Below are 27259 nucleotides of genomic sequence, written 5' to 3'. Positions count from 1 at the left end.
GGAGCTTGAAGTCACAACCTGAGATCAAGACCTGAGTTGATAACAAGGATCAGATGCTTCACTGACTGAGCCACCCAGGTGCCCCAACCCAATCATAGTTCTTGCTGTATTTAAAAAATCTGAGCCCAAACATGACTAGATTCAAAAGAATTGGTAAGACAGGTTTTGCTATGTTGTGTTGGAAAAACATTCAGGCCATGACATAAGATATATCCCTCACAGACCTAATTCTCCAACCTAGCAAGATCCCACGGTATATGCAGTAACACACGGCATACGCTTTAAAAACTGATTAACAAGCAATGTTCGTCCCGCATTAAGTGCCTACGTAGTAATTCACAAAGTTCACAAAGTACATACTTCACAGAGACAACCAGGTGCAATCAATTCATTCAAAACTATGTCTTCATCTTTAGAAGGAAACTAATGGAAAAAAGTTATTTAAATGGGTGTACAAGGGGGCCCCTTAAAACAATTATGTTAAAGGCATGCCTTATGGAAATTATGTCTAATGAAAGTTAAATAATTAAGGATTTAAAACTTAACCATTAAGTGGAAGTTGATTTAAGATCTCAGCAAATAATTCATGTAGGCTTTACAAGTCGACGAACTACAATATAAATCAGACACCAAAAACATTACTCTCTGAACTCATCTGAATTTATAGTCTGAGTAAATTATCAATAGAGTACTATAGTCGAATTTTAATTAGAAATTTTAAACAAAACGGAACCTGTCTAGGAGACAGACTATTTGCAGAGGACACCTTTGCTTAGAGCAGTAAAGTACTCTTCAAAATATCAAAAAGAGATTCTAAATAGATGGTTGTGTTTGGAAACAGAATAGTGTGAGTCCTTAAAAGCAAAAGAGGTAGGCAACTCTGGCTCACAAACATCCTCAAAGCGGGCTTGCCCCGCTGCCAGGGGATAGAGGCGAATGCAAGTCCTGCAGCTTTTCCTGGGATACAATGAGAAGGCTTCATAAAAAGAAACATGAACTGTAGTTTTAGCAAGTAAGTTAAGGCCCATCACCAGTGGATGTGGGAAATATTGACAATACATCAAAATGGATTTATCGCACTATATCAGCGTCAGCATTTTTTGAGCTTTTCTAGCTCAGTAAGACCCGAGAAAAAGCAAGCTTAAGACCTAATATCTAGACATCAAGGAACATAACCCAGACTTCTAAATACATCGATCACACTACCACACATCTCCACTCCAGGTTTAGCCAAAACATAATTTTGGCTGGATTTCATTATTAGATGTCATTTCTCAGAACCTATATGATTTTCAAAGCTGCATTGCCATTTGTTCCTGTCACTAATAATCTAAGAGCTTTTCCATGTATGTGAGATCATAAGTGAAACAAAACTAGCCTATTTACCAAAATCTTTATTTGCATAATATGAAAATTGTTTTTTTGAGATGAGACTTGTCAGAGGCAATATGCAAAGCACATTAAGGGATTGAGCGAGTCAGACATTTATGGAAATATTTTCCTGCAGGAATTGGCTTTCTGTAACAGTTCTTAATCAAGGGTAACCCTAGGAGGGAGACAGAGTCAAGTGCTCATTCCTGTCCATGTACTTAAATCATTTGTTATGTACGTCATCTGTGATACCGAGCAGATATTAGCAGCTAATTTTTAAATTCTGAAAAGACTCTATGTTTTAAAAACACACTGACTGTAGTTTGACAAAGATCAATCATAATGCAATGAAGTTCAAGGCTTATCTCATTTTTTCCACTGTAATGACAGAACACAATAATTAATTAAAAACAAAGCCTTACACAGATGAATTATGCCTTTTGATAAGTATACCACTCCACAATTAATTTTAAAGAATTTGGATAGAGGCTGTGACTTTTTTTTTTTAATAGGAGAAAGAGATGAGACCTCTCCTTTGCTCCAACTGGAGTTAAGTGCGTTCAAAGAAAAAAACTACTCTTCTGTCCTACCATCTTTCCCCATCCCTGTTAAAGGCATGCTCCTCTCCAAAGAAACTGGTTAGTGGTATAAACTTGTGTTCCAGAGGGGTTAGAGGTTCCTCAGAGGTGCCTCATGGAAGAGGGAGAAGGCAAGGAGGTGGGTTCTAGGCCACCGCCACTCAAAATAAAGAAAAGACCCCAAAGTGGTTAGATAATTTGTGTTTTCTTCCTAAGGAATGTTTTTAGGATCCATCACTTTTCTCCATATTACCAAGTACTTCACACTTTTTTCAAGGGACTATTCGAACACAGGCTAGGGAAACATGCATCCGCTCTCTTACCCTGACAGTACTCCTAATGGAAACTATGGCGAAAGGAATAACAGACTCCTGCTGGACATGTGACCAAACTTACACACATTATCACTCAAGTCAGTTTAGGGGTGAAACAGCAACCACTGTCATGCATCTGTCTCACCAAGATAATTTCAAGTGAACCAGGACACTGGTCTTAAATGCTTTAGGAAAATTTTAATAACATACCTCATACCTCTGACTAAGGCTTCAAATATTATAAAACCAACCGGACTAACCCGTCTCTTTACAGGACCAATTGTTTGGAAGAGCACGAAGTAAGACACTGTGGTGATCTGAAGTTTACTATAGGTTAAGAGGTCTGGGAGTCTTATTAATTACTACAATTTTACCTGACAGATGACATACGACACGGTATCTCCAGCTTTCACCTTTCTGCCTCCTTGAGAATTTATCCAGAGGGCAACATGTACATGAGGTAGGCTTTTCTTATCAGGGTAATCCTGGGGATCCTTGGTCAATGCCTAAAAGAGGAAAAGAGGAAACAAAAAGCCCCACGGTTTAAAATAAAACCCTTCTCACACAGATAGACACTAAATACATCTTTCCTAGAACCCTATCAGCCACAGAAACCTAAGATGGACGGAAGCTGCATGTAGAAAAGAGTGCCACAGTCCATACCCATTCCATCCACAAGACTCCTCCCTCCTTCACTGAGTAACTAATATGACCAAATGGAACTCTGGCAAAAAAGAATCACAAGTTTATGGGCCATGGCGTGTAATACTTGGCTACAAAAAACTAAGACTATAAACTCAGTTTCCTGTGAAGCCTTCAGAGTTTCTCGTCATGTTTGCAGTTCTCTCCCTGAATTAACTGGTTAGTAAGGACTGATGCAGAGCAGTTACTCTGAACGGTGTTTCCCAAAGGCTTCTCTAGCCTACATAAATCTCAAAGGTACCAGAAATCGGTGGACTTAACACTCACTTTCAGCTCCAGAAAGGCAGCATGAGTGAGCTGCAAGCACAAAGTCGGCCCCACGAGGGCAGGAACAGGTCAGCCTTGCTTGCTGCTGCAGCCACAATGCTCACGACCGTTCTTGGCGTGCAAGGGCAACCCAAGGTTTGCAGAATAAATGATTTTGCTCACTCTGCAATAATTAACTAAGTTCAAGCACTGTAAAGTACTGAGAGATGAGTAAGACGGTCACTGGTTCTAAGTCATCTGCTATTAGAAGATTCCCCATTCCACAAATGAAACCTCAAAAATAAGCTACATGTGCCCTAAGGGAGATGTGGAGCAAAGTGTTAGGGAGAGAGTTTAGAGGCAAAGATCACTATCATCTGAGAATAGAAATCACAGGAGAAAAAACTTGAGCCGGCATGTGAAGAAAAACAGGATTTTAAGACAAGGTGACAAGAGCAAGAACATTCTGGGCAGAGATAAAAGCAAAAGTTCAAAGAAGAGGTGACACAGAATACAGTCTACTGGACTAGAACTCAGTATGCACAAAGGGGAGAAGGAAGGGATCTAGCCCTGTGGTGGGTTTCAAAAGACAAGAGGAAGGGCAGGGAACAGGGCGCCGCATGACTACATCACCTAAATGTGCTCTGCAGACCTGTGGGGGTTCCGGGCACCCTTTTAGGAAGGTGAGAGGTCAAAATTATTCTTCTAACAATACTGTTGGCACTGGTAATGCAGAAGCAGTGGTAGGTAAAGATCCTGATGCCTCATAAACATGAACGGGGGCTGCCACACCAAAGTGTGGCACCATTCCTGGTATTCTTTGCCACCACGCACTCAGAGTTCTCGAAAGAAAAAAAAAGAAAAGGAAAAAAGAAGAAAGAAAAAGCGAAAGAAACCAGTTTCACGTGACAATGTCCTTAATGGGGTGCCTGGGTCGTTCAGTTGGTTGAGGGTCCAACTCTTGATTTCTGCATGGGTCACGATCCCAGGGTCATGGGACTGAGCCCCGTTGTCAGGCTCCGTGCTGAACGTGGAACCTGGTTGAGATTCTTGCTTGCGCGCTCGCTCTCTCTCTCCCCCCTACCCCATTCACACACGCACTCTCTCTCTAAAATAAAAAATTTTAAAAATGAATGTCCTTTATGAAACAGCAAAAAGTTTTAGATTTTTCAGCTCCTGACCCTGAATACAAGGCTAATATTTTGTGTGACAAGATAAGAATTACACATAAGCCATGTCTACTGTATACTAAAGAATGAAGCTTACTCGACGGAAAGCACTTGTGCAAATGTTCAGACTTGCAAGCCAAACTAGCTGCCTTTTTCATAGAACACAGTTTTTCCTTACAAGAATGATGAGCCAACTACTACTATTCTAACTTGGGTCTTCAGCAGACAATTTCTCAAAAAAAAAAACGGAATGAACCTGCAACCTGAAGACAAACAAGTGGCAATATGTACTGCCTAAGGTAAAATTCAAACTTTTAAGCACAAATTAGAATTCTGGAAAACTCGTTGTGTGTGTGTGAGCTTGACAGCTTTTCTATCCTTAAAGACTTTTCTAATGCTAATAGCAGGAAATATTTTAAAATGTGACTTTGAATAATCTACAATAAAATGCATTCAATATTTGGAAGGTCTGTACAACTGCCAGAACTATCATTTCATAAATGGCCAATGCATAATGCTTTGCATGAGTAAAGTATCTATTCCAAGTACAACACAGACCAACAGACTTTAATGTGAGATTATGAAAAGTTCACTGATAAGGTTTCAGATTTCCCCATTACAAATAGCCTTTAAGAAAATACCACATAGGTGAGACTGGGTGGCTCAGCTGGTTAAGCATCTGACTCTTGATTTTGGCTCAGGTCATGATCTCACAGTTCGTGAGTTTGAGCCCTGCATCAGGCTCTGTGCTGACAGTGCAGAGCCCACTTGGGATTCTCTCTCTCTCAAATAAAATATGAAAAAAAAATTTGAAAAATACCATTTAGATAATAGTGGTGTAGAATCAAAGGAGAATATATATTACAACTATCTGAAAAAAGTAGTGAAATATTTCTCCTTTTTCCAACTACATCTTTGTGTGAAAATGGATTTTCTTCCTATACTTCAACCAAAACCACACACGACAAGAGACTGGACATTCAAGTGGATATGAGAATCCAGCTGTCTTCTACCAAACTAGACATTGAAGAGATATGCAAAATTGTAAAATGATGCCACTCCTCTGGCTAATTTTTCTTTGTTTTGAAATACATAGTTATTTCAAGGAAAAATGTTATTTTTGAATCACATACTGGGCTTATTGCTATTTCTAAACAAATAAATGTTTTTAAAACTTCTCAGTTTTCATTTCTAACAGTAAATATTAATATAGACCACACATAAACAAAATCTCTTGCCGCCCTCAATATTTTAAGACTGTGCAAGTGTCCTGAGAGCAGGAACTCTGAGAAATGCTGTAGTAGGAATAAAGCAGGTTCTCCAAAGGGCGGCACACACCCATGTCATGTCCACTTTGTAAATCATACACTCAGGGCCAGAGAGTGCCTAGGAAATGCTCCACGTATTTGAATCTCCTCCAACCTGCATTATGTGGAGTCTTGATTGACTTGGATGGGTAATGCTGCGTAGAAATCTTAATCAATATAACTCTACTTAAAAAAAAACCATTATCTTCTTCAACTGACTATACATCAGAGCAATGTTAAGAAATTCTGAATTTCATCTGACATACTTTCCAATTATTAGATTGAGGCTATTTGGGGATTTTACAAGCTAGTTTTCGAAGGCTTGATTTAAAAAAATGTTGCCTGGTGGTTTAGGCTCAAGTTAGCTAGGGCTATACAAATCAGCTGTGAAGTACTTTGTGTTACTTTATAAAATATATTTAAGCTAAGATTGCAGTAATTCAGAAAATCACACCCAGTGTTTTTCCGTTGCTTTCAACAACAAGGGCTAAAATCTCTACAAAGGTAAATCTCACCACTTTACTCCTCCACCCAAGGCTAGCCTCCTATTTTCAATCCCTCCCAAGTTCACAAAAATATCGGTATCTACAGATAAACAGATATCCTGTCATAAAATCATCCACAACCAGTCACATAGACTGTTCTGCTCCACTCTCCTTTGAAAGCAATAAAACATAAAAAGTGAACTGCTCACAAGTTTTCTTTAAAACTTGTTTATGTTTATTGTAAGTATTCAGAGAGATCAAGACACATCACCTCTGACATATAAATAGCTTGCTGTAAACAAGACTGAGGAAAAACTATGACACAGATAGGCCTTTCATCAGAATTTACTGCGCTTGGTGCAGCCGCTCTGGAAAAGTGTGGACATTCCTCAAAAAATGAAAACCAGAACTACCCTACGACCCAGCAATGGCACTACTAGGCATTTATCCACGGGATACAGGTGTGCTGTTTCGAAGGGACACATGCACCCCCATGTTTAGAGCAGCACTATCCACAATAGCCAAAGTATGGAAAGAGCCCAAATGTCCATCGATGGATGAATGGATAAAGAAGATGTGGTATACATATACAACGGAGTATTACTCGGCAATCAAAAAGAATGAATCTTGCCATTTGCAACTACGTGCATGGAACTAGAGGGTATTATGCTAAGCGAAATTAGTCAGTCAGAGAAAGACAAATATACGACTTCACTCATATGAGGACTTAAAGATACAGAACAGATAAACCTAAGGGAAGGGAAGCAAAAATAATATAAAAATAGGGAGGTGGACAAAACATAAGAGACTCTTAAACATGGAGAACAAACAGAGGGTTGCTGGAGGGGGTGTGGGAGGGGGGATGGGCTCAATAGGTAAGGGGCATTAAGGAATCTACTCCTGAAATCACTGTTGCACTATATGCTAACTAATTTGGATGTAAATTAAAAAAATATAATTTTAAAAATTAAAAAAAAAATAAAAAAAACAAAGGAAAAAAAAAGAATTGATTGCGCTTGAATCACCGCTGCAGAAATCCGTTTTATTTTTAAAAAGGTATAAAAATATGGGACAGTAAATATATCTTTGACAGACCATCACCATCTCGAAAACATGGACCTTGCCTTGCTCATTCAATTTTATATTCCCGAATCTAGCATTGTGCTTATAAGAGGTAGTGCATGTTTGATGAATGGAAGATTAAGAAAGCAACTGAAGGGGCGCCTGGGTGGCTCAGTCGGTTGGGTGTCCCACTTCAGCTCAGGTCATGATCTCACAGTTTGGGAGTTCAAGCCCCGCATCGGGCTCTGTGCTGGCAGCTCAGAGCCTGGAGTCTGCTTCAGATTCTGTGTCTCCCCCTCTCTCTGCCCCTCCCATATTCATGCTCTGTCTCTCACTAACCAAAAAAAATAAAAAAATTAAAAAAAAAAAAAAAAAAAAAAAAAAAAAAAGAAAGCAACCAAATTCTTTTAATATTCACTGGACAACTGTTACTTGCCAGCCACTATGTCAAGTAAAATGGAGATTATAAAGATAGTGACTTAGAATTTTAGTTCTGCCACAGAAAAATGAATGCACAGTCCTGATCACACTATTACTATTACTGTGGTTAATAATAATGTCCCTGTGAATTGACAATTATTGCAGCTGAATGATGGATACATGGGGACTCATAATACTACTCTCTACTTTTAAGCTTAACAATTTCAATAGTAAAAACTTAAAAATCACAAGACTATAGACTGCTCATCAGAACTTGGACACTGCCAGTGTGCCTATGACTTCAGTTTCTTGGCATACTAGTAACACTGTCATTGTTCATATGAGAAGATGACAGCGGGGGTGCAATGGCCTAGGGGACACGTGCTCAGTGTTATTGTGCCTGTAATATGGTCATGTTTGGATTCAGCCTTCCAAACTCCTGCCGGGAACTCCTTGGAATACAAGGCCCACGTTTCTAAGAAGGTAGACAGTGTCAGGGATACAACCTGTGGAAGTGATGCAAAAAGTGATCAAGGGAAGACTGCAGTTTTAACTCTTCCTCACGCAAATTTCTGAGACAGACCAAACAAAATCTGAAAGGAAATCAGTGTTTAGATGTCACAAGTAAAGTCATGCCAACAGGTGAACATGGTATCACTTAAAGTGAAGAGCTAGTGCCAAAGCACATGTCCTCTTCTAATATTTACTTCTAGTTGTTTGTGCTTCTGTATATAAAAGAGTGTCTCTTTTTTTGTGACATTAAAGACATCACAGTTAAGGTGTAAGGAACAAATGGCTTATCTAAAAATAAATACTAATCCTAAGGATATGCATAGCAAATACTCATCTTCTCTAAAAACCAACAAATGCAAATTAAATCCAAAAGTGAGACACTTTCATATCAGTGACAGCATTATTTTATTTAAATGTTATCAATGATATTATCACCAATGAACTACTACCAATACAAGGAAATCTGTGTGACACTGGCACACACATTTTATTTAATCAACTGGTTATCACCCTTTTACAAAGCAATGTGGCAAGAGCTGTACAGATATTCCTGTATTTTTTTATTTTCAGAAAGAGAGAGCAGGCAGAAGCAGAGAGGAAGGGGTAGAGGAAGAAAGAGAGAGAGAGAGAGAGAGAGAGAGAGAGAGAGAGAGAGAGAGAGAATCCAAAGCAGGCTCCAGGCTCAGCAAAGAGAATGACATACAGGGCTCAATCCCACGCCCCAGGGATCACGAGCTGAGCCGAAATCAAGAGTCAGATGCTCAACCAACTGAGCCACCCAGGTGCTCCAGATAGTCCTATCTTTTGACTCAAATATTTCACGCCAAGGAACCTAAACTAAGAATATAATTCATTCAGAAGCAAAAAGATAAAGAAGGAAAGATGTTCAATCTGGTTATTTATAATATCAAAACTAATGTAAATAATCAGACAAAATTTTTAAATAAAGATGTATCAGTGAAATACAAAATTAACATGATCATTTTTAAGATAACATAGAAATGTGGCAAAATCTGTTTATGTTAAATAAAAACACATTTCCTTGGGGTGCTGGGGTGGCTCAGGTGGTTAAGCGTCCAACTTCGGCTCAGGTCATGATCTCACAGATCTGAGTTGGAGCCCCATGTCAGGCTCTGTGTGCTGACAGCTCAGAGCCTGGAGCCTGCTTCCGATTCTGTGTCTCCCTCTCTCTCTGCCCTTCCCCCACCTGTGCTCTCTCTCCCTTTCTCAAAAATAAATAAAATGTAAACAAAAACACATTTCCAAATAATATGTATTGTAATCGCTTCAATGTAAAAGTACGTTTCCAAGAGTAAGAAAATGTGCAAAAATGACAGGCATCACCTTAACATAAGGTATCATGAAGGTACCATTAGAGTTTTAACTCTTAACTCTTCCATTTTATATCATCATCAAATTCTTTTTCATTAAAATTCTTTTTTTCTATCAGCTCTGACAACATAATCTATCACAGAATGGATAAAATGGTATTTGCAGAATTAGCTTCTGTATATGTAAGGGTACTCTTCAAATGGAGGAAAAAAAGGAGATCTGCAAACTAACATCTTATATTACACAGCACTTTGGAAACCAAGGTTTTATTTTTCAAATTAGGTAAGAAAAAAATATTCCCTATTTTCAACAACTAAAACTGTCCACAGAGTCTAAATTACATAGTTTAAAAAGAAAATAAAAGCACAAGTGCTCTGGCTATACAAAAAATGCTATCGCCATCTTAATTCTAAATAACTATGTCCCACAAAAGCCCTCTCATTACAATACCTCTAAGGATCCCCTTCTGTGAAAGTCACACATACACACACACTCTTGTCTCTGTCTCTAAGCTTACAGGCTGTCCTCTGCAAACAAGTATAGATGAGGACGAGGACCATGGAGAAGGTAATACTCGCTAGTTCCCTAAACATCAACTAGGTCACTCTACACAATCTCTGGAAACAAGGCTTCCACCAAGTAAAAGATGGAGACAGGGCAGTGCCAGCAGCTGGAAGAGGAAGCGGTATGCTAATGCTCCATTGGGGAGATAGTTGTTAAGGGGCTTTCATCACCAGCTAGAATTTATTTCGATTGCAAGGATGAGGTGGTTCTTCAACTATCTGAAGGAGGCGAAAAACACAAGGCAGCAGCTGGGCTCAGCAATAAATGCTACATTTACCTTGTTAATTTCAAACTGGCTCACTGGGACACTGCCATTTAGCACATTCTCTCCAATTTCTATTAACCTCTTCTGAATGTTTTCCACTATAGTGTCTCGGCTTTGATCAGAAAGAATCTGACCAAGGACAAAGCTGCAAAAAAAGAGAAGGATTCATTTTTTTAATATTATACTTTATTAATAAAGGAGAGAAAAGGAAGATAAATGCCATTAGATTTACATGTGGACAAGAGCTGTACTAAAAGCTAACATGAGCGTTAATGTCCAAAAGGCCGTTACTATTTGTTTTTTTACATGAACTCTCCGAAAGGTTTACCAACCTTGGAACGTCAGGTTTGCCCTTAAACATACAGACCCTTTTTCATTCAGCAGCTAATGCTTCACACAAAATGTGCACTGAGAAAGGTATGTGTTCCATCCACAAGTGCATTTATGCAGCTACAAAATTCACAAGCAGTTATATTCTGCTCACAGGCTAAAATTTTAAAAGAAAAAATTAGACTTTCCCCATAAAGTAGCAAGATATTATTTCTGGTATCACCAAGCTGAGATGACCATTAACTGGGTAAGCAGAAATATGTTGCTCTTTACGCAAAATTTTTTAAAAAACCAAAGATTTCAAACTTTTCTTTCTTTGGCTTCATTATATTGCTCAGTGTTCTCCAACCTTATGCTATCGCTGAAAAACTTCCTATTATTCTACCAGACCCCCTCAAAAAAAAAAAAAAAAAGGGAAAAAAGAAAAAGAAAAGGAGTAAGGAAGCCAATATTTTATCCATTTCTGAGAAAATGCAGAGCAAGGCTTTGACAGCTGCATTATAATTTGTCAGAAAAAGAACCCTGACAAAAACATTTGTATAGCTTTAATTACTAATACATTTCTAACTCAGAGAAATTTACTTCTATTATGATGCATCTTTTCTTAGAAAACACAAAGCTGAAGAGAACACTCTAATCGACAGTCTATACAAAGTAGTTTCATCTTTGGGTACATTTGGGGGCAATGAAGCATTTCAAACTTCATTTCATAAAAGGCTAACAGTGACCTATACTCCGATGATCAACTTTGCCTAATCAAGAGTGGTTTTGCAGAAGCAACAACTGCTCAATCTCCCAATGTGGAAAGCAAGAGGGAGACTGGAAAACAAGTAAAAAGTGTGAATATTCAGCAATATTAAGATTAATTTAAAATTTTGCTTTAAAGTAAAAAGTTCTATTTTCAGAATTGGGCAGGTTCACAAAACAGGAATATCTAGAAAGATGGTACATTAAATACATATAGATACAGGTTTTTTTAAATGGGTGCTTTATAAATTAATGTGACTCTTTAAAAAAAAAAAAAAAGAGGTCTTGGGGAGCCTGGGTGGCTCACTTGGTTAAACGTCTGACTCATGATTTTGGCTCAGGTCATGGTCTCATGGTTATGAAATCAAGCTCCATGTCAGGCTCTGTGCTTGGCATGGAACCTGCTTAAGAGTCTCTCTCTCCCTCTCCCTCTGCCCCTCCTCATTCATGTATGCGCGCGCGCGCTCGCTCTCTCTCTCTCTCAAAAAAAAAAAGAAAAACAGGCCTTAGTATCACCATTTCCAGTCTCAGATGCAAAGCTAGGGGGTCAGCCATGACATTTATTATTTCTGAGGTACGTAGGGTATTTGAGACCCAGCTCTTAAATTAACCTGATAGGAATTTTTTTCTAGATATTCCTAAGAATCTTTATACACAAAAGATACAGTTGGGAACAAAGTCTCACTCCATGGTGCACTTTGAATCCCAGAATATTTAAGTCAAAACATGGGGACACCTTAACAACTATGTTCCTCCTAAAGACCTCCTAAAGAGGTTCTATGATGATTCAGGAACATAACACAAGGCACTTTCTAGTAAGAATAGGAAAGCAAAACAAAACAGAGACAAGCCAACACCAATGAAACCAATTCTGTAGGGAGCTAATATGTGAAGGTTTACCCTCATCATGAGTCACAACTCCTAAGATGTATCTTACAGCAAGTATCTCTCACTGAGTGAATTTGGCTTCTTCTAAGTTTTCATCTACCTGGAAAATTCCACTCCCAATAAGTGAGGAGCATTAATACGTAAAAAAGAAGTTGGGTCCTTGTGCTTGGCAGAATCATACATCTTGTCCATGTCATCATTATGTGAAGTTTTTATTTTTTATTTTTTTTAATTTTTTTTCAACGTTTTTATTTATTTTTGGGACAGAGAGAGACAGAGCATGAAGGGGCGAGGGGCAGAGAGAGAGGGAAACACAGAATCGGAAACAGGCTCCAGGCTCTGAGCCATCAGCCCAGAGCCTGACGCGGGGCTCGAACTCACGGACCGCGAGATCGTGACCTGGCTGAAGTCGGACGCTTAACCGACTGCGCCACCCAGGCGCCCCATATGTGAAGTTTTTAAAGACAAACAACAAAAGCACACATGAAAGCCGAACTCACTTTCCAGTTTCTTTAGCAAGATCACACCAATCTCTTCTAACTATATCTAATCCTTTTAGCTCCTGTTTGGTGATGTAATTCCCATCCGACGTTGGCTCAACAACCAGAGCGGCGTATTTCTTTTTCTTCAGCAGTAGCAGAGACTTGAAAACACCATCGATGTCTATTTCAAGCAATCTGTACAACTTATTCACTTCACTTTTTACCTGTGAAAATTTCGACCATTAATACTAGCTTCTCAAACATCCACTAGGGAGATGAACATGCTACAAATTCCCAAGAGTTAATCTAAACAGAACTTGAATGCACACAAGATTAGAATGCATTTACTCAGGTGATACAGAACACAGTATTGTGTTGAGTATGATGCAAAACCATTCAAAGAGCACAGGGACAAAAACAGATTAAAAAAAATACACCATAACATAAATATATCACCCCACTCAACCAAAGGACAGAATTAGCTGGGTCTGCCGCAGGAAATTTATGAAAATTATGAAATAGTCTTCTTGAATCTAAAAACGAAAGTCAGAGGTGCTTCAGTGGGTCAGTCGGGTAAGCATTCGACTCCGGCTCATATGATTTCACGGTCCGTGGATTCGAGCCCCGTGTCAGGCTCTATGCTGACAGCTCAGAGCCTGGAGCCCACTTCGGATTCCGTGTCTCCCTCTCTCTCTCTCTGCCCCTCCCCCGCTCATGCTTTGTCTGTCTCTCTCAAAACTAAATAAACATTAAGAAAGATAATAAAAAATAAAAACTAAATTCATTCTTACTTACCTTCAAACTACTAAATTAGAAAGATTAGATAGTTTAACAAGTAGATACGTGGCCAGAAACAAGTAAAACTTTTGACTATGAAAATAATGTCTAAGATCTCCCTGTACCTGTATGTTAAACAAAACATGACCTGCTCTTTATTGATAGGATCAAGGCACAGCCAATCACCCAGGGAAAATACACAGCTTTTTGAAGTGCAACATGAGGACAGTACGTGTCGCTTGCTCTCAGGTAAATGCTATAGGCCAAACTTCACACATATTAATGGAGAAAGGCAGGAAGTTCTTACTCTGGAAGATGATATCTTAGTTCTAGGTTACCGGGACAATATCTTAACATAGCAAGTACTCAAGAAACCTTGACTGCAATAAGGGGGCAACAAATGATTACTTTCAAACGTCCACTTGCCTTTTCAAATATATTTTAAGTACTCCTGTAAAAATTATAACGTGTGTACATGTATGTATGTATGTAGGCAGGTATTTCTCCATATCTGTCAGTGTATAAAATTCACCTGAACGCTATTAGAGATGTTTCTCCTCATGCATGATAATGCGATAAGTATAAACACGACCATATTTTAAATTTACATTAAAAACTTTTTTTTTGCTTTCTTCTTTTATCAGAAAGTAGACATAGGGTGTGAAGCAGTGTGCCTCCCTCTTGCAAGACCCAGAGATATCACTGTAGCCAGGCCTAAGCCCAACATCACGAAGGTGTGACAAGAACACCACAGCCACCAGCCTTAGAAACAAGATGAAAACATCTCAGACTCTCTTCAAAGCAAAAATGTATTTATCATTTAAGGAAAAAACACCCTCCTTTGAATTTTACCCTTAATACAAACAACTGGATTAGAAGCTAAGAAAAATAAGATGAGGAGCTGAGAAGCACTACATTTATTATTTTCTGAAGCACATGTATACATATACATGTTCCATGTTAAAAGAGAATTCACTAAAGTAGGTAAAACAGATAATTTCATCAAATTACATCACCTTGTTTCCCAATTTATACACTTCTTCCAGATTGGTGCTATTGGTGTTTATCATAATTGAATCTGTATCTCCATAAATAACTTCAAGATTCATCTAATAAAAAGCAAAAATTATAAAAGTTAACAACAAAAACAGAGTGATCAGCATAAACAAAACTCAAGATTACCCATACTACAGAAATTACACGTTCCACTGATTTTTCAAAAGCTTATGTTTATTCTTGTCCATATTGTCAATATGTCCATATTGTCCATATCTTGTCCATATTGTGTACAATCAATAAACCAATAAACCCATAAACCAATAAACTAGAAAGGAAAGCCACTATCACATTAAGAAAGTCTACCTAATTTTCTTAAAACAGACAGTAGAGTGGCAGGGGAAATGTCTAGTTTCAACTGAAACAAACTGTGGAACTGAATAATATAAAGGAGGATAAGAGACTAGGAAGGGGGGTGTCTATATCTATCCACTGTACCATGAGCTTAGTGGTCACAGCAATTTATAAAGCAGAAACATAATGGGTTTTTAAAATGCAGGGGCACAAATCCATATGAAATTTGTAACAGTTTCAAACAGTATTTAGGAGAATACGAAGAGTGCCAAAAAAAAAAAATCAATCATAACAAACAACACTACAGCACATACAGTATAAAGGCCTGGAAGTAAACTCTAATTAGCACTGTTACTAATTTGCTTGAAACACTCACATATAGGCTTCAAGCAGCGCCTAGATCATATCAGTGCTAGTAAAAGAAAAAAGCTATAATCCATTAGCAGGGATTATAAACGTAAACTAGGCATCCTAAGAAGCCATTTCCAGTCTGTTTGGGTTACAATTTTCCTTGAATACAAAAACGTCACCAGGTATGATATTTAAGAGTCACTGTATGATGAAAATGCTCAGCATTACCTTCTGCACCATCTCTTTTGTATGCATCAAAATCTAAATGAAATAAAAAGTCAAGATTAGTACATAACATAGTTACAAAACCATAAACATAAGTACACAGAGATAAATATCCCAATGACTGGTCATACATTTTAAAGCTCTTGATGGTTTTCCAACCACAACCCTCAAAATAACAGTAATATCAACATAATCTAAAAGTAAGGTGGCCTCTATGCTGATTCACAGCCAGAGATATGTAAGTAGATCTACTGTAAAAATCTGCTTAAGTTCTATCTTTAATAAACATGTGTAATAAAAACATCCCATTATGATAAGGCAAAGAGGTAAACTAATTCTCATTATTAATATTTAAATATAACTATGTGGCTTAAAAAAAAAAAAGCTTCACAGAGCATTTCAAATCTGGCAATTCTTACCCAGAATGTTAAAAATTAGTGGAAAGGGGTGCCTGGGTGGCGCAGTCGGTTAAGCGTCCGACTTCAGCCAGGTCACGATCTCGCGGTCCGTGAGTTCGAGCCCCGCGTCAGGCTCTGGGCTGATGGCTCAGAGCCTGGAGCCTGTTTCCGATTCTGTGTCTCCCTCTCTCTCTGCCCCTCCCCCGTTCATGCTCTGTCTCTCTCTGTCCCAAAAATTAGTGGAAAAAAAGGGGGGGAGCCTGGGTGGCTCAGTTGGTTAAGCATCCAGACTCTTGATTTTTGCTTGGGTCATGATCTCACGGTTGTGAGATCAAGCCCCATGTTGGGCTCTACACTGGAGGCATGGAGCTTGCTTGGGATTCTCTATCTGCCCCTCCTCTAATCATGCTCTCTCTCACTCTCAAAATAAATAAATAACCTTACAAAATGAAAAAAAAAGTGAAAAAGATATATACACAGTAGATTTAAATTTCTTCTCTCGATTGTAAATTTCTTAAAGACAGAGAGTAGACCTTCACATATTCTCTGGAGTTAGCACAGTGCCCAGGCCAGAGGCAGGGCTCAGTAAGTATTCAATGAATAAAGACAAACATCTACATAATATCTGTAGATAGTTCTGTCCACTGGCCCATATAGCTGCAAACTGGAAACATGTATTACAGAGCCCTATAAACCCTGAACTTAGAATTATCTTTCACATCTACCCCTGACTTTCCATTTCCACTGCTTCCTCCCCTTTATTACAGTCTAATTTTGCTCAGGCATTCACTGTCCTTTGTTCTTAGGGAAGAAAGCCCTTCCTCTGTCCTGGGGGTGGTGGGTGGTGGTGAATATGGATCAGGCTAACCAAGGTTTTCTTTTTTTAAATGTTTATTTACGTTTGAGAGAGCAAATGGGGGAGAAGCAAAGAGAGAGGAAGAGAGAGAATCCCCAGCAGGCTCCACACTGTCACCACAGAGCTCAACCTGGGGCTCGAACTCACAAAACATGAGACCATGACCTGAGCTGAAGTCGGACCCTTAACTGAGTCACCCGGGCACCCCTAATCGATGGTTTTAACACTGGCTGTACGGTGGAATCACCTGGGGAGCCATAAAAACAAACAGACAAACACCAATACCTGGCCCTCACAATGTTCTGGAAAAAGCTCTTCAGGTATTTATGTTGCAGGCCAGGCTAAGGACCACTGGCCTAAGATAATCATGATGATGCCCTTCTGAAAAGTTTTTAGTTGACAGTTTGTCCCCTCCCTAACTAGTCCACAAGCTCCTGGAGGCCAGAGCACATGTGTGTGCCTAACTCCAGGCTTCACATGTAACAGGTACTCAAAAAACTGTGTGCTAGTTGACTGACAGTTCTCATAGTAATCCCAATTACTTTTCTGAAATTCAGTTAACTCCTAAAAAACATTCACACTCCTCCACTTCACCTTCTTTTTTAAACATTTAAATTGCAGAGAAATGCATTGTGGGAGACCATGACAATTCCTTTGGGAAGAGGGCAATAACGAGATCAACCAACTTAATCATCGTGAGGACAGAACTGCTCATCACAAGTTCTCTTCACCCTCCGCCTCTCCCACCACACTAAGCTTAGCCTTCCTCATCACAATGGACAGCTCTATAAGATAACCAGTACCTAAGTAAAAATACCACAGACACCATCCGTCAACCTTTCACTGAAACTCCACATAAGTGGTAAGCAATTTCCTCTACTCTTCTTTCACACCATGAACAAAACCTACTATGTTGTCCTTGAGCGTACCTTCAACGTGTAGTGGCAACCTTCATCCTCCATCAACCGCCTCTATTCTCTCCTGCCACCAACTCACAACCATTTCCAAGCACAATCTGAGGGCTGCTACCAAAACAATTTTCTCTTTGGTGGCAGAAACCTCTTGTTGGATCTTTTGTACAAAAAATGGTAGAAAACTAAGCAAAAGGGGCGCCTGGGTGGCTCCCTCGGTTAGGCGTCTGACTTCGGCTCAGGTCATGATCTCACAGTCTGTGAGTTCAAGCCCCGCGTCGGGCTCTGAGCTGAGCGCTCAGAGCCTGGAGCCTGCTTCCGATTCTGTGTCTCCCTCTTTCTCTGTCCCTACCCCACTCATGCTGTCTCTCTCCCTCTCTCAAAAATAAATAAGCGTAAAAAAATAAAAAATAAAAAAAAGAAAGAAAACTAAGCCAAATATAAAGACTATACCGTAATAACTGCTTTGTTTTCACCCTAATACTTTATCTTAGAGATTATTCATTTACACATAAAGACCTGCCTTATTCTTTTTTAACAACTATACAGTGTCAATCGATGATTTAACTAGTGCTCTAGTAATAAACACATAGGTTGTTTCTGATCTTTACCTGTATAACCACACTTCAACAAATAATCCTTATACACACGTAACCTGCCAGTAACAAGATAAACTCCTATAAGACTTACTGGGTCAAAGGTTATATCGGTTCAAATTTTTTATAGATAGCCAAATAGCTCTCAACCGACGTTATACCAATTTCTGAGGGTAGTTTTATCACCATCTTTCCAAGGGACCTCAACAGTAGCTTTTCAGTGGACCTGAGCTCCATCTCAGGCTCCAGGTCCTTAACCACAGCTCATCAACTCTTCAGTCCATTCAATAGGAGACCCACAACCAGGCTGAGCCTGACTTTTCATGCTTCTTCACTAAGCACTTCTGGGTGGTGGGTACCAAAGTGCCCTGTCCAGACTTATGCTTGCCCAAGCGCTAACGAGGATGACCAGAAAGCCACCCTTGATTCAAACTGTTCACTGGGAGGGCTCAGCTGTTAGGTGCCCTGTGGGCTACCAAACTCTTAGTATCTAGCAGAGGTCCTGGTGCACAGTGGCTATTAATGAATATTTGTAAAATGCTGAATGACTAATCCTAAGGAGTGGGCAGTATTATTAATCCCATTTTACAGTTGAGTAAAATTAGGCTCTACCATCTTACCCAAAGTAACAGAAATAGGCAACAGCTTGGTCTAGAAACAGGACCCTACGTCTCATTTTCTTTTCAGCATGTTTCATTGGCTTGTTAAAAAGCCCATACCACATGAATGTTCGGGAAGCCAACAGTCAAAAATTTATATACATCACGGGTATTTCCCCCATTAAGGAAATTCATTTCTAAAAGAAGCCACAAGTATCAAGAGAAGTCTACTGGACACAAGGTACAGTGATTACAAGATGTCCGTTCGTAAGTTCACTTCAAATTGACAAGTCTAATATTAAAGCTCCCCGTTCTGACAGAAAATCATTTTCTAAGTGCCAACAGCTAGGAAACAGGGCTATAAAGGCTTGCTAAATTCATTAATAAGGCAGTCTGCAGTTATCTGATTTCACAGCAACACCTGCATATTTATCTACTCATTACCAATTGGATGATGGAATTTTTTCAAGCACATTTCAAAAATCTGCCAACTTCAAGTGTAAAAAAATAAACTTTGTGGTTAATTTTTCCCTTAACAAAGTACAGCTGTTGAGAATAATTGTTCAAGATCTTACCCTGTAATGTCAACTGCAGCAGAACAAAGAGTATTTAATTAGCAAATCTATCCAGTAATTCAACACCTATTATATAAAATGCCTTCGTGATTTTATTCAGGATAATTTGCTAAGAGGGTTATTACTGACATTCAGATGGAATTTAAAATTCCTACGCAAGTCGAGTCATAATAGCAGTAATGATCTCCCCAATCAGGAGATTCGGTGTCACACAAGGCTCTCTTGCAATGCAGCAGCCGATTTCCTGACTTCTTAATTCCTGGGCTCAGCTCAGTGAGAGCCCTTCATGCCGATATTTCAGTCAGCAATACATCTTTAATGGGACTCTATTAAAATAACTAGAACAAAAATGACTTTTTTTTGGTTAAAAAGAATGACAGCACTGCCATCATATCAATCATTGCAGGCTTTGCAGAACAGTGCCGTTAGGGGAAAAGAGGAGGGGGAAACAGGAAAGGAGTGGGGCTGGGGGTGGGGAGAGCAATAATTAAAATAATACGAAAAAGTATTTTAACCCCAATCTGAGCCTCTGAAGGCTGGTGGAGGGTGGTGGGGACTAAAAGGAAATGTAAAGTGTATTTTAAAAAACTTTTCAAAAAAAAATAATGTATTCAGGAATACACCCACGATGTGGTTTACTAAGCAGAAAGAGCAGGTTTATGATGCCGGGTTTAACAGCAGCAGCAACCCTAAGCCCAACTACTATTGACGTGTGTATTTACAGGTTCCCCTAACAGGGTCAGGATAAAGCTGGGCTCCTTACTTTCTGCCAGGACAAAACACGTGTGTCTGGCAATGCATTTAAAGGTTACAAAATGGTTTCAGATGCTATTACAGACTAACACTGTGCTTATTAATGCTACAGAGGAGCAAGAAAACACCACTTTTCCACAGTTAAAACAAAGTTTCAAGCTCCTTTTCCAAAAGCACAGGTCCATCACAGTGATAACTACCAACAAGAAACCCACTTTGATGACAGATGATGGTCGACGCTGCAGACGCTCAACAGAAATCTTACAAGTTAAGAAAATGTTGGGAAAGGTCAAATCCTAAACAAATAATGCATGAAGAGAATGACAACTGAAATCTCAATGGCTTTAGGATTCTTCTGTTACTGATGACATAAAATTAGAAATAAACTGGAAGGCTTTTTAAAAAAATACATTAGCATAAGAGGGGTAGCAAAATGAATGGTTTTGAAGGATAGGGAAGAGAAGAGTAGAAGAAATATAAATATTATGATATGTGGTAATCCAACCATTATGTAAGCTTTCCTAGTCCCAATTTCAGCAGTTTCCAAGCAGGACTCTGTGATACTCAGTTCTCCCACTTGGCAAACATGTATTTCATCCTCATTATATCTGACTGTCTTTTTCTTATTTTCCTTTTACCTGTTATTCCTAGATGTGTGTCTTCTCTATAAGATGTTCAAGGAGCATAGGCTATGGATTTAATAAGCACCCTACTTTCTGTCTTCACCACTTAACATTCCTGTCACACTGGGTTCCTTCCTTATTACCTTAAAACCGGAGTTTTACCTTCTGTGAAACTGGGATTAAAACTACCACCCAGGTCCCTGAGGTAGATGGGAATAAGAAATCTGTGCTGAAAACGTGGTTAGCAAAGATAAAACATTATACAAATACAAGTTTAGAAAAAAGTTGGGGGTTGGAGCACCTGGGGGGCTCAGCTGGTTAAGGGTCCGACTTCAGCTCAGGTCATGATCTTGCGACTCGTGAATTCGAGCCGCACATCAGGCTCTGCACTAGCGGTGCTTGGGGTTCTCTCTCTCCCTCTCTTTCTTTGCCCCTTTCCTACTTGCGCTCTCTTTCAAAAAAAAAGTTGGGGTTCTGAAATGTGAGTACTGGTCTAAACTGCCAATTAGTAGCTAAGTGATTTAGAAACAATCTGAGTTTTCTCTCTAGATCTTAGATTCCTCATTTCTAAAATGAAGAGGCTGGGATTCCTCCCAGATGTAAAAATCTAGAATCCAAGTTTGACATGTAAAAATACCTCTTCCTTCTATCTGGTTGTTTTGTCTTTCAACCATATTCATTTCTTTTTTTTTTTTAATTTTTTTTAGTGTTTTTTTTTTTTTAATTTATTTTTGAGACAGAGACAGAGACAGAGCATGAGCAGGGGAGGGGCAGAGAGAGAGGGAGACACAGCATCTGAAGCAGGCTCCAGGCTCCGAGCTGTCAGCACAGAGCCCAATGCAGGGCTCAAACTCACGGAGTGTAAGATCATGACCTGAGCCAAAGTGAGACGCTCAGCCGACTGAGCCACCCAGGCGCCCCCATATTCATTTCTTTAGTATTGGGAAAGGAGGCGCTAATATGTCCAACAAAGACCATCAGCATTACAAGAATATATCATATCCTAGGTTACTTTTGAAGGCTATGTGGTTGTAAAATAACTAGAAATATACAGGTTCTGACAAGTTCTCTGCATATAGCTTTATGCACTTAGCATAACTGGGTGGGTATATGTACAAAATATAAAACATTTGACACCCTCTGCTGATATCTCCCCCTCTTGCTCAGGAGAACACACACACATAAACATATATACATCAGGGTTTCTCAACCTCAGCACTACTGATTGACATTTTAGGCTGGAGAACATTTTGTCACGGGGGGCTGTCCCCGGCCTCTACCCACTAGATGTAAGTAGCATGCATGCGCGCGCCCAAGTGCTCTCTCTCTCTCCAGCTGTGACAGCCAAAATTATCTCCAGATATTGCCAAATGTCTCCTGGGGGACAAAATTGCCCCTGGTTGAATAACACTTTCTCTCTCCAAGCCCATTTTCCACTGTCTGTTCCACAAGCATTCATTCCTAAACTGCATCCATCTTCTCCAAACCCTCCCCAGCTCCAAACACGAGAAATGGCCCCTCCAAGAGCCTCAAACGGAAACAAAGGGCTGACTTCCTTTCTAATCCAACGAACTAACAAGTCTCACATAAGACTCTGTCTTTCCAGGGTGGCTTCCTGCCAATGTGCTCTCCCTCCTTCTGGCCCTCACCACTCAGACTACCTTGTCTCCAGCTTCACGACCTTTCAATTCATTCTTCACACTTTTCCAGTGTTCTTTTTCAAATGCACTCTTTGCGATGAAATTCAAATCCCTTAGCTTGACCGAAGACTCATGATGTACTTGAAGCTGACCTCATCTTCGAATGCTTCCCACATGCATACTTCAACTCAACCTTCCTGAAATATTTTGAGTTCCATGGACGAGCCATGCTCTTTTCTTGCTTCTGTGCTTTTCACATGCTGTTTCTCCACACTGGTCCAAAGTGTGGGTTCAGAAGTTAGGCTGTGTAATGGTTAATTTTATGTGTCAACTTGGCTAGGCCAGTGATAACCAGTTATGTGGTCAAACATAAGTCTAGAAGGCTTTCTTGTTTTTGTTTTTTTGTTTTGTTTTTACATGAGACCAATATTTAAATCAGCAGACCTTGAGTAAGCAGATTACCCCCCACCATAACGTGGGTGGACCTCACCCAATCAATTTCAAGGCCTTAAGAGAATAAAGAACGAAGTCCCCTGAAGAAGCTGCAGATTTCAGACTGAAGCTGAAACATCAACTCAGGTGCTGTGTGTTTGGGTTTCCAGCCTGCTCACCTGCCCTGAGAGTTCAGTCTTGCCATCCCCTACAATCACATGAGCCAATTCCTTAAAATCAATCATTCAATTAATCAATCAATCACTCTCCCCTCCCACACCCTCCACACCCCGCCCCCCCCCCACCAAAATGATTCTGTTTCTCTGCAGAATGCTGATACAGGCTACTTATAAGTTCAAAACCTAACAGCACTGCTTAAAAGCTGTGTGACCTCAGGCACACAATATAACCTCTCTGTGCCTCCAACTCTTGACTGTAAAATGGAGATGATAACCACAGCTTCCCTACAAGATGGCTACTGTGAACATTAAATGTAACATATGTAAACTATCTTCTACAGTTCCTGGTACATAAGTGCTTATAAACATTAGGTATTATTATCACTTAAATGTCTACTTATTTTACAAGGAACTTCACACCATCAGAGAAGCCTCTCTGGCCTCCCCAACTAAATGAAATTAAGGAGTACATTATTAGTCCAATTTAGCCCTCAAAGTCCTCTGTGTATACCCAGAGCACACCGCTCTAATACAAAGGTAAATAAGACACTATAAGCAAATTATAAACAGAGATCATGTCTTAGCGATTAAACCTAACACAATGCCTGGCACAGGGATGCAATAAACATTTATCTTTTATGTTCTAATAAAAGGAGGCAAACCCAGGTGGTTTAACATGAGAAGAGCAAAGCAATGAACTGATAAATCCATCTCCACAACAAATGGACCCTAAAGGTAGTTGCAGTAAGTGGTAATTAAACCCATACACAGTATGCATTTAAAAGCTAACTCTTTTGGGGTGCTTGTGTGGCTCAGATGGTTAAGCAGCCAACTTCGGCTCAGGTTATGATCTCACAGTCTTCGGTTTCGAGCCACGCATCAGGTTCCGTGCTGACAGCTCAGAGCCTGGAGCCTGCTTCAGATTCTGTCTCTCCCTCTTTCTCTCTCTGCCCCTACCCTACTCGTGCTGGCTCTCTCTCTCTCTCAAAATTGAATAAACATTACAAAAAATTATAAAAGCTAGCTCTTTCAGGGGCTCCTGGGTGGCTCCAGTTGGCTGATCGTGTAGCTCTAGGTATCGGCACAGGTCATGATCTCACAGTTCATAGGTTCCAGCCCAGTGTTGGGCTCTGTGCTGACAGAGGAGCCTACTTGGGATTCTCTCTCTGCCCCTGCCCTCCTTGTGCACTCTCTAAACAAACAAACAAACAAACAAACAAACAAACAAACTTTAAAAAATTGTTTAAAAGCTAGCTCTTTCCGTGCAAGAAGTGAAGTGAATCCGTTTTAACCCCACCTTCAAGCACAATGCATGTTAGATAAACAAATATTCACTCATGAGAAATGAATTTCTATCCCAATGATAAAGCCCCATTAAATATAAACTTGACTAAAAGTGTAACTCTCCTACACAACTCTTTCCAGATAAACTGATTTTCTTTTAAATCCATAATTTACAACCTAGACGTTCCGATAGCTCATGTGTAAAGAATATAAAACACACTGAATAAACAAAGCTTTCTGAAAGGTTTCTCCTCCCTAACACATATATTTATAATATTTATGAGTATCTCTTGATTACTGCCCTAAAATGTGTCAAGGCTCTAATATTGACTTAAAAACTTAAAATACTATGGTCTGTGGCACTGTGTGAAATGGAAAGTGAACTTCTCCCTTCTCTTCTCATTTCTTGCCCTGAAAGATTTATTCCTCTTGTGGACTTAAAAAAAAAAAAAAAAGTTTGACTTTTAAAAAACTGTTTTCACCTTTAAATAAAACTTCCTTTCACAACATTCTTACTCTCTGTTCCTCCTCCACACCAACCTCCATCCAGTTCAGAAACTCATGTCCCCTAGGCTTCACTTGAACTTCTGTGCGTTATTGCCATACTTGGGATTATCTCTGACACAGGACCCTGGAGAGTGTGCAGAGCTGGCTTTAAAGCACACTTGAGCTAAATCTACTCACTGACACAAGAGTTCAAGTGTGAGCCTACACTCTTAAATATTACATCTCCAAAAAATACCCAAACCCTAAGACACCAAGGTTGAAACTTGGAGCAGGAGATATTAACCTAAGGTCAAGAAATGTGAACATTCTTGAAACCATAAGGAAAAATTTGAATGCGTGCTTACATACGTTTTTCTAGGAAGAGGGTCCACATTCCATCAGATTTGAAACTGTGATTCATTTAAATTTAAGTACCACTGAAGATGCTCCAATTAGCTGAAGAGTCGAGCTTTCAGATTTCTCAGAATTCACATAATGTCCATGAGACTAGAAACACCCCTACACAAAGGTCTTTGCCTCCCGCTTTGGAGCTGGGTATTTTCAGCCCCTACCAGTGTTATTTCCCTCACAAGAAAACACGGACACGTCAAAAGGCTCAGATTTGGTTCCCTGATTGACTCCTCACATAACTCATCTGGGAGGCTAATTAAGACACGGCCAAACTATGTCCGCGCTTTAGTGAACATCGGCGCTCAGGCAAGTTTCACACACCCTGATTAAAATTGACTCAAAGTGTCTTACTTCAGTAATCACTTAGACGGAATGAATTTTACATTAGTGGGATCAAGCATGCACCAGGCCTCAGTGGAAATGAAAAGGGCTTATAGTAATAGGATTTATAAATCCACCCATTAGGTTAATGGCTAAATGATTTACATGTAACTTTCTCCCCCACTCCGCCTTCCCTCACCCTTTAACGCAGTAAAAACTATGCTTGGCATTTTCCACTGCAGTGCCATACACAAAGGAAATAGCCTTTCTATTTTGGGACATACTAATTTCTAATAATGGCTTGGGTAGCTACCATTAACTCTTTCAAAGCACAAATAATTGACTAATAAAATTAAGTATTCTATAAGGCCTGAAAGTGCTTAATTGATCATAATTGTCTATTTGAGAAGAAGGCGTCAGGCTGGCTATGCTCAGATAATGAAGTTGGGCAATTCTGAAGCACTGCAATCAAGATAATACTTACAGCTAAAAAGGACATTAGCATTTTCTAGAATCTGCAACATTTTCGTTATAAGTGAGGTCATGGGAATATGTGACTAGAAAACTTTGTGCTCCCAGCCCCCACAAATGGAAAATTTACCAGGTTTTCACTTATCGTTACTTAGTACCTGGCCTAAAGCTCAACCCTGGCACAACAGCTAGGTGGTGGTCTGGCGGACAACTTGAAGCTAAGAGGGTGGCCAAGGTGTTACCGTCCTTATTTTCATGGAAGCATTTTTAATTTCTGGAAAGCTCCTTTTTACGATTGGTGTGTGACAAGATGTCATGGCACAGTTCATCATTACTCTCTGCTCTGGGAAGGTCAGAGGCAGAACTTTTTAAACCCAACACGTGGGATGGGGGGCAACTCCCTAGCTCAGTACCAAAAATAAATACGACATTTTGATTCGATACTGCCTGTACTTGCCATATGCTCTCTTAGAAAAAACTATTATTTATTATTTTAGCAAATGCTATCCTTTGCCCTCCTGTTTATTAGCAGTTCAGAAAACAGTAATCCTAGGAGCTACCTATGATTAAAGTATGGAGGGTTCCCGCTTCAACGAAAAAAAATCTTCTCACAGATAGTCTAGTTTTAGGGAAACATAACTGTGTTCACTTCTCCAGAGACACATGTGTTACAGACACATGTTCAGGCATGCCTCTAGAATAAATATATTTAAGGATCAATCAAATAACGTTTTCTCATATACCCATCACTCTTCCTCCTATCCCATCAGCTTCTATTTTTCTCCAGGAAGAATACAGAGAAATTCTGAAATCAACGGGTATCAGGTTTAGAAGTCATTTAGGATGGAGGTGCAGAATATGATGGAGATAACAGATCAATACAAAGACTATACAAGATCTGGCTCCTTATGACTTTAAAAAAAAGAAAAGCACCTTTACTTGGGGACGTCATTGTACTGCCTCTCTCTAATGTGGCCAAGGCTCAAGAATGTGATATGAATTGTAGGAAGCACAGTAATTTTCTCATCATTTGCAATCTCAAAAAGGAACCGATTCATTCACTTACCAAGTATTTACCGAGTACTTCTCGTGTCCTAGGTGGAATGGAACACAAAAGCAAATGATTCCCATACAATGTCTTCCCTGTCTAGCATGTAACATCTAGTGGAGCAGAGAACCAAATATGTGACTGGGAGAAAACACACACACACACACACACACACACACACACACACACACACACACA

The 27259-nt window shown here is 39.5% G+C and overlaps 1 protein-coding gene across 2 annotated transcripts in view; it reads right to left on the bottom strand.

Moving 5' to 3' along the window:
• The window catches only part of POLA1 (DNA polymerase alpha 1, catalytic subunit), a 305357-nt gene that overhangs the window by 173032 nt on the left and 105066 nt on the right, over positions 1-27259 (bottom strand). For both annotated transcript variants that reach the window (XM_040468858.1, XM_040468857.1), the window contains exons 27-31: positions 15482-15514; positions 14569-14661; positions 12794-12999; positions 10341-10473; positions 2638-2769 (exon numbers count right to left, since the gene is read on the bottom strand). In XM_040468858.1, the coding sequence (XP_040324792.1) occupies positions 2638-2769; positions 10341-10473; positions 12794-12999; positions 14569-14661; positions 15482-15514 (597 nt within the window). The remainder of the gene's footprint in view (positions 1-2637; positions 2770-10340; positions 10474-12793; positions 13000-14568; positions 14662-15481; positions 15515-27259) is intronic.

Source organism: Herpailurus yagouaroundi, unplaced genomic scaffold, assembly GCF_014898765.1.
Source record: "Herpailurus yagouaroundi ecotype Mexico unplaced genomic scaffold, PumYag 67793, whole genome shotgun sequence".
Lineage (NCBI taxonomy): Eukaryota > Metazoa > Chordata > Mammalia > Carnivora > Felidae > Herpailurus > Herpailurus yagouaroundi.
This window is presented reverse-complemented; position numbering and strand designations above follow the sequence as displayed.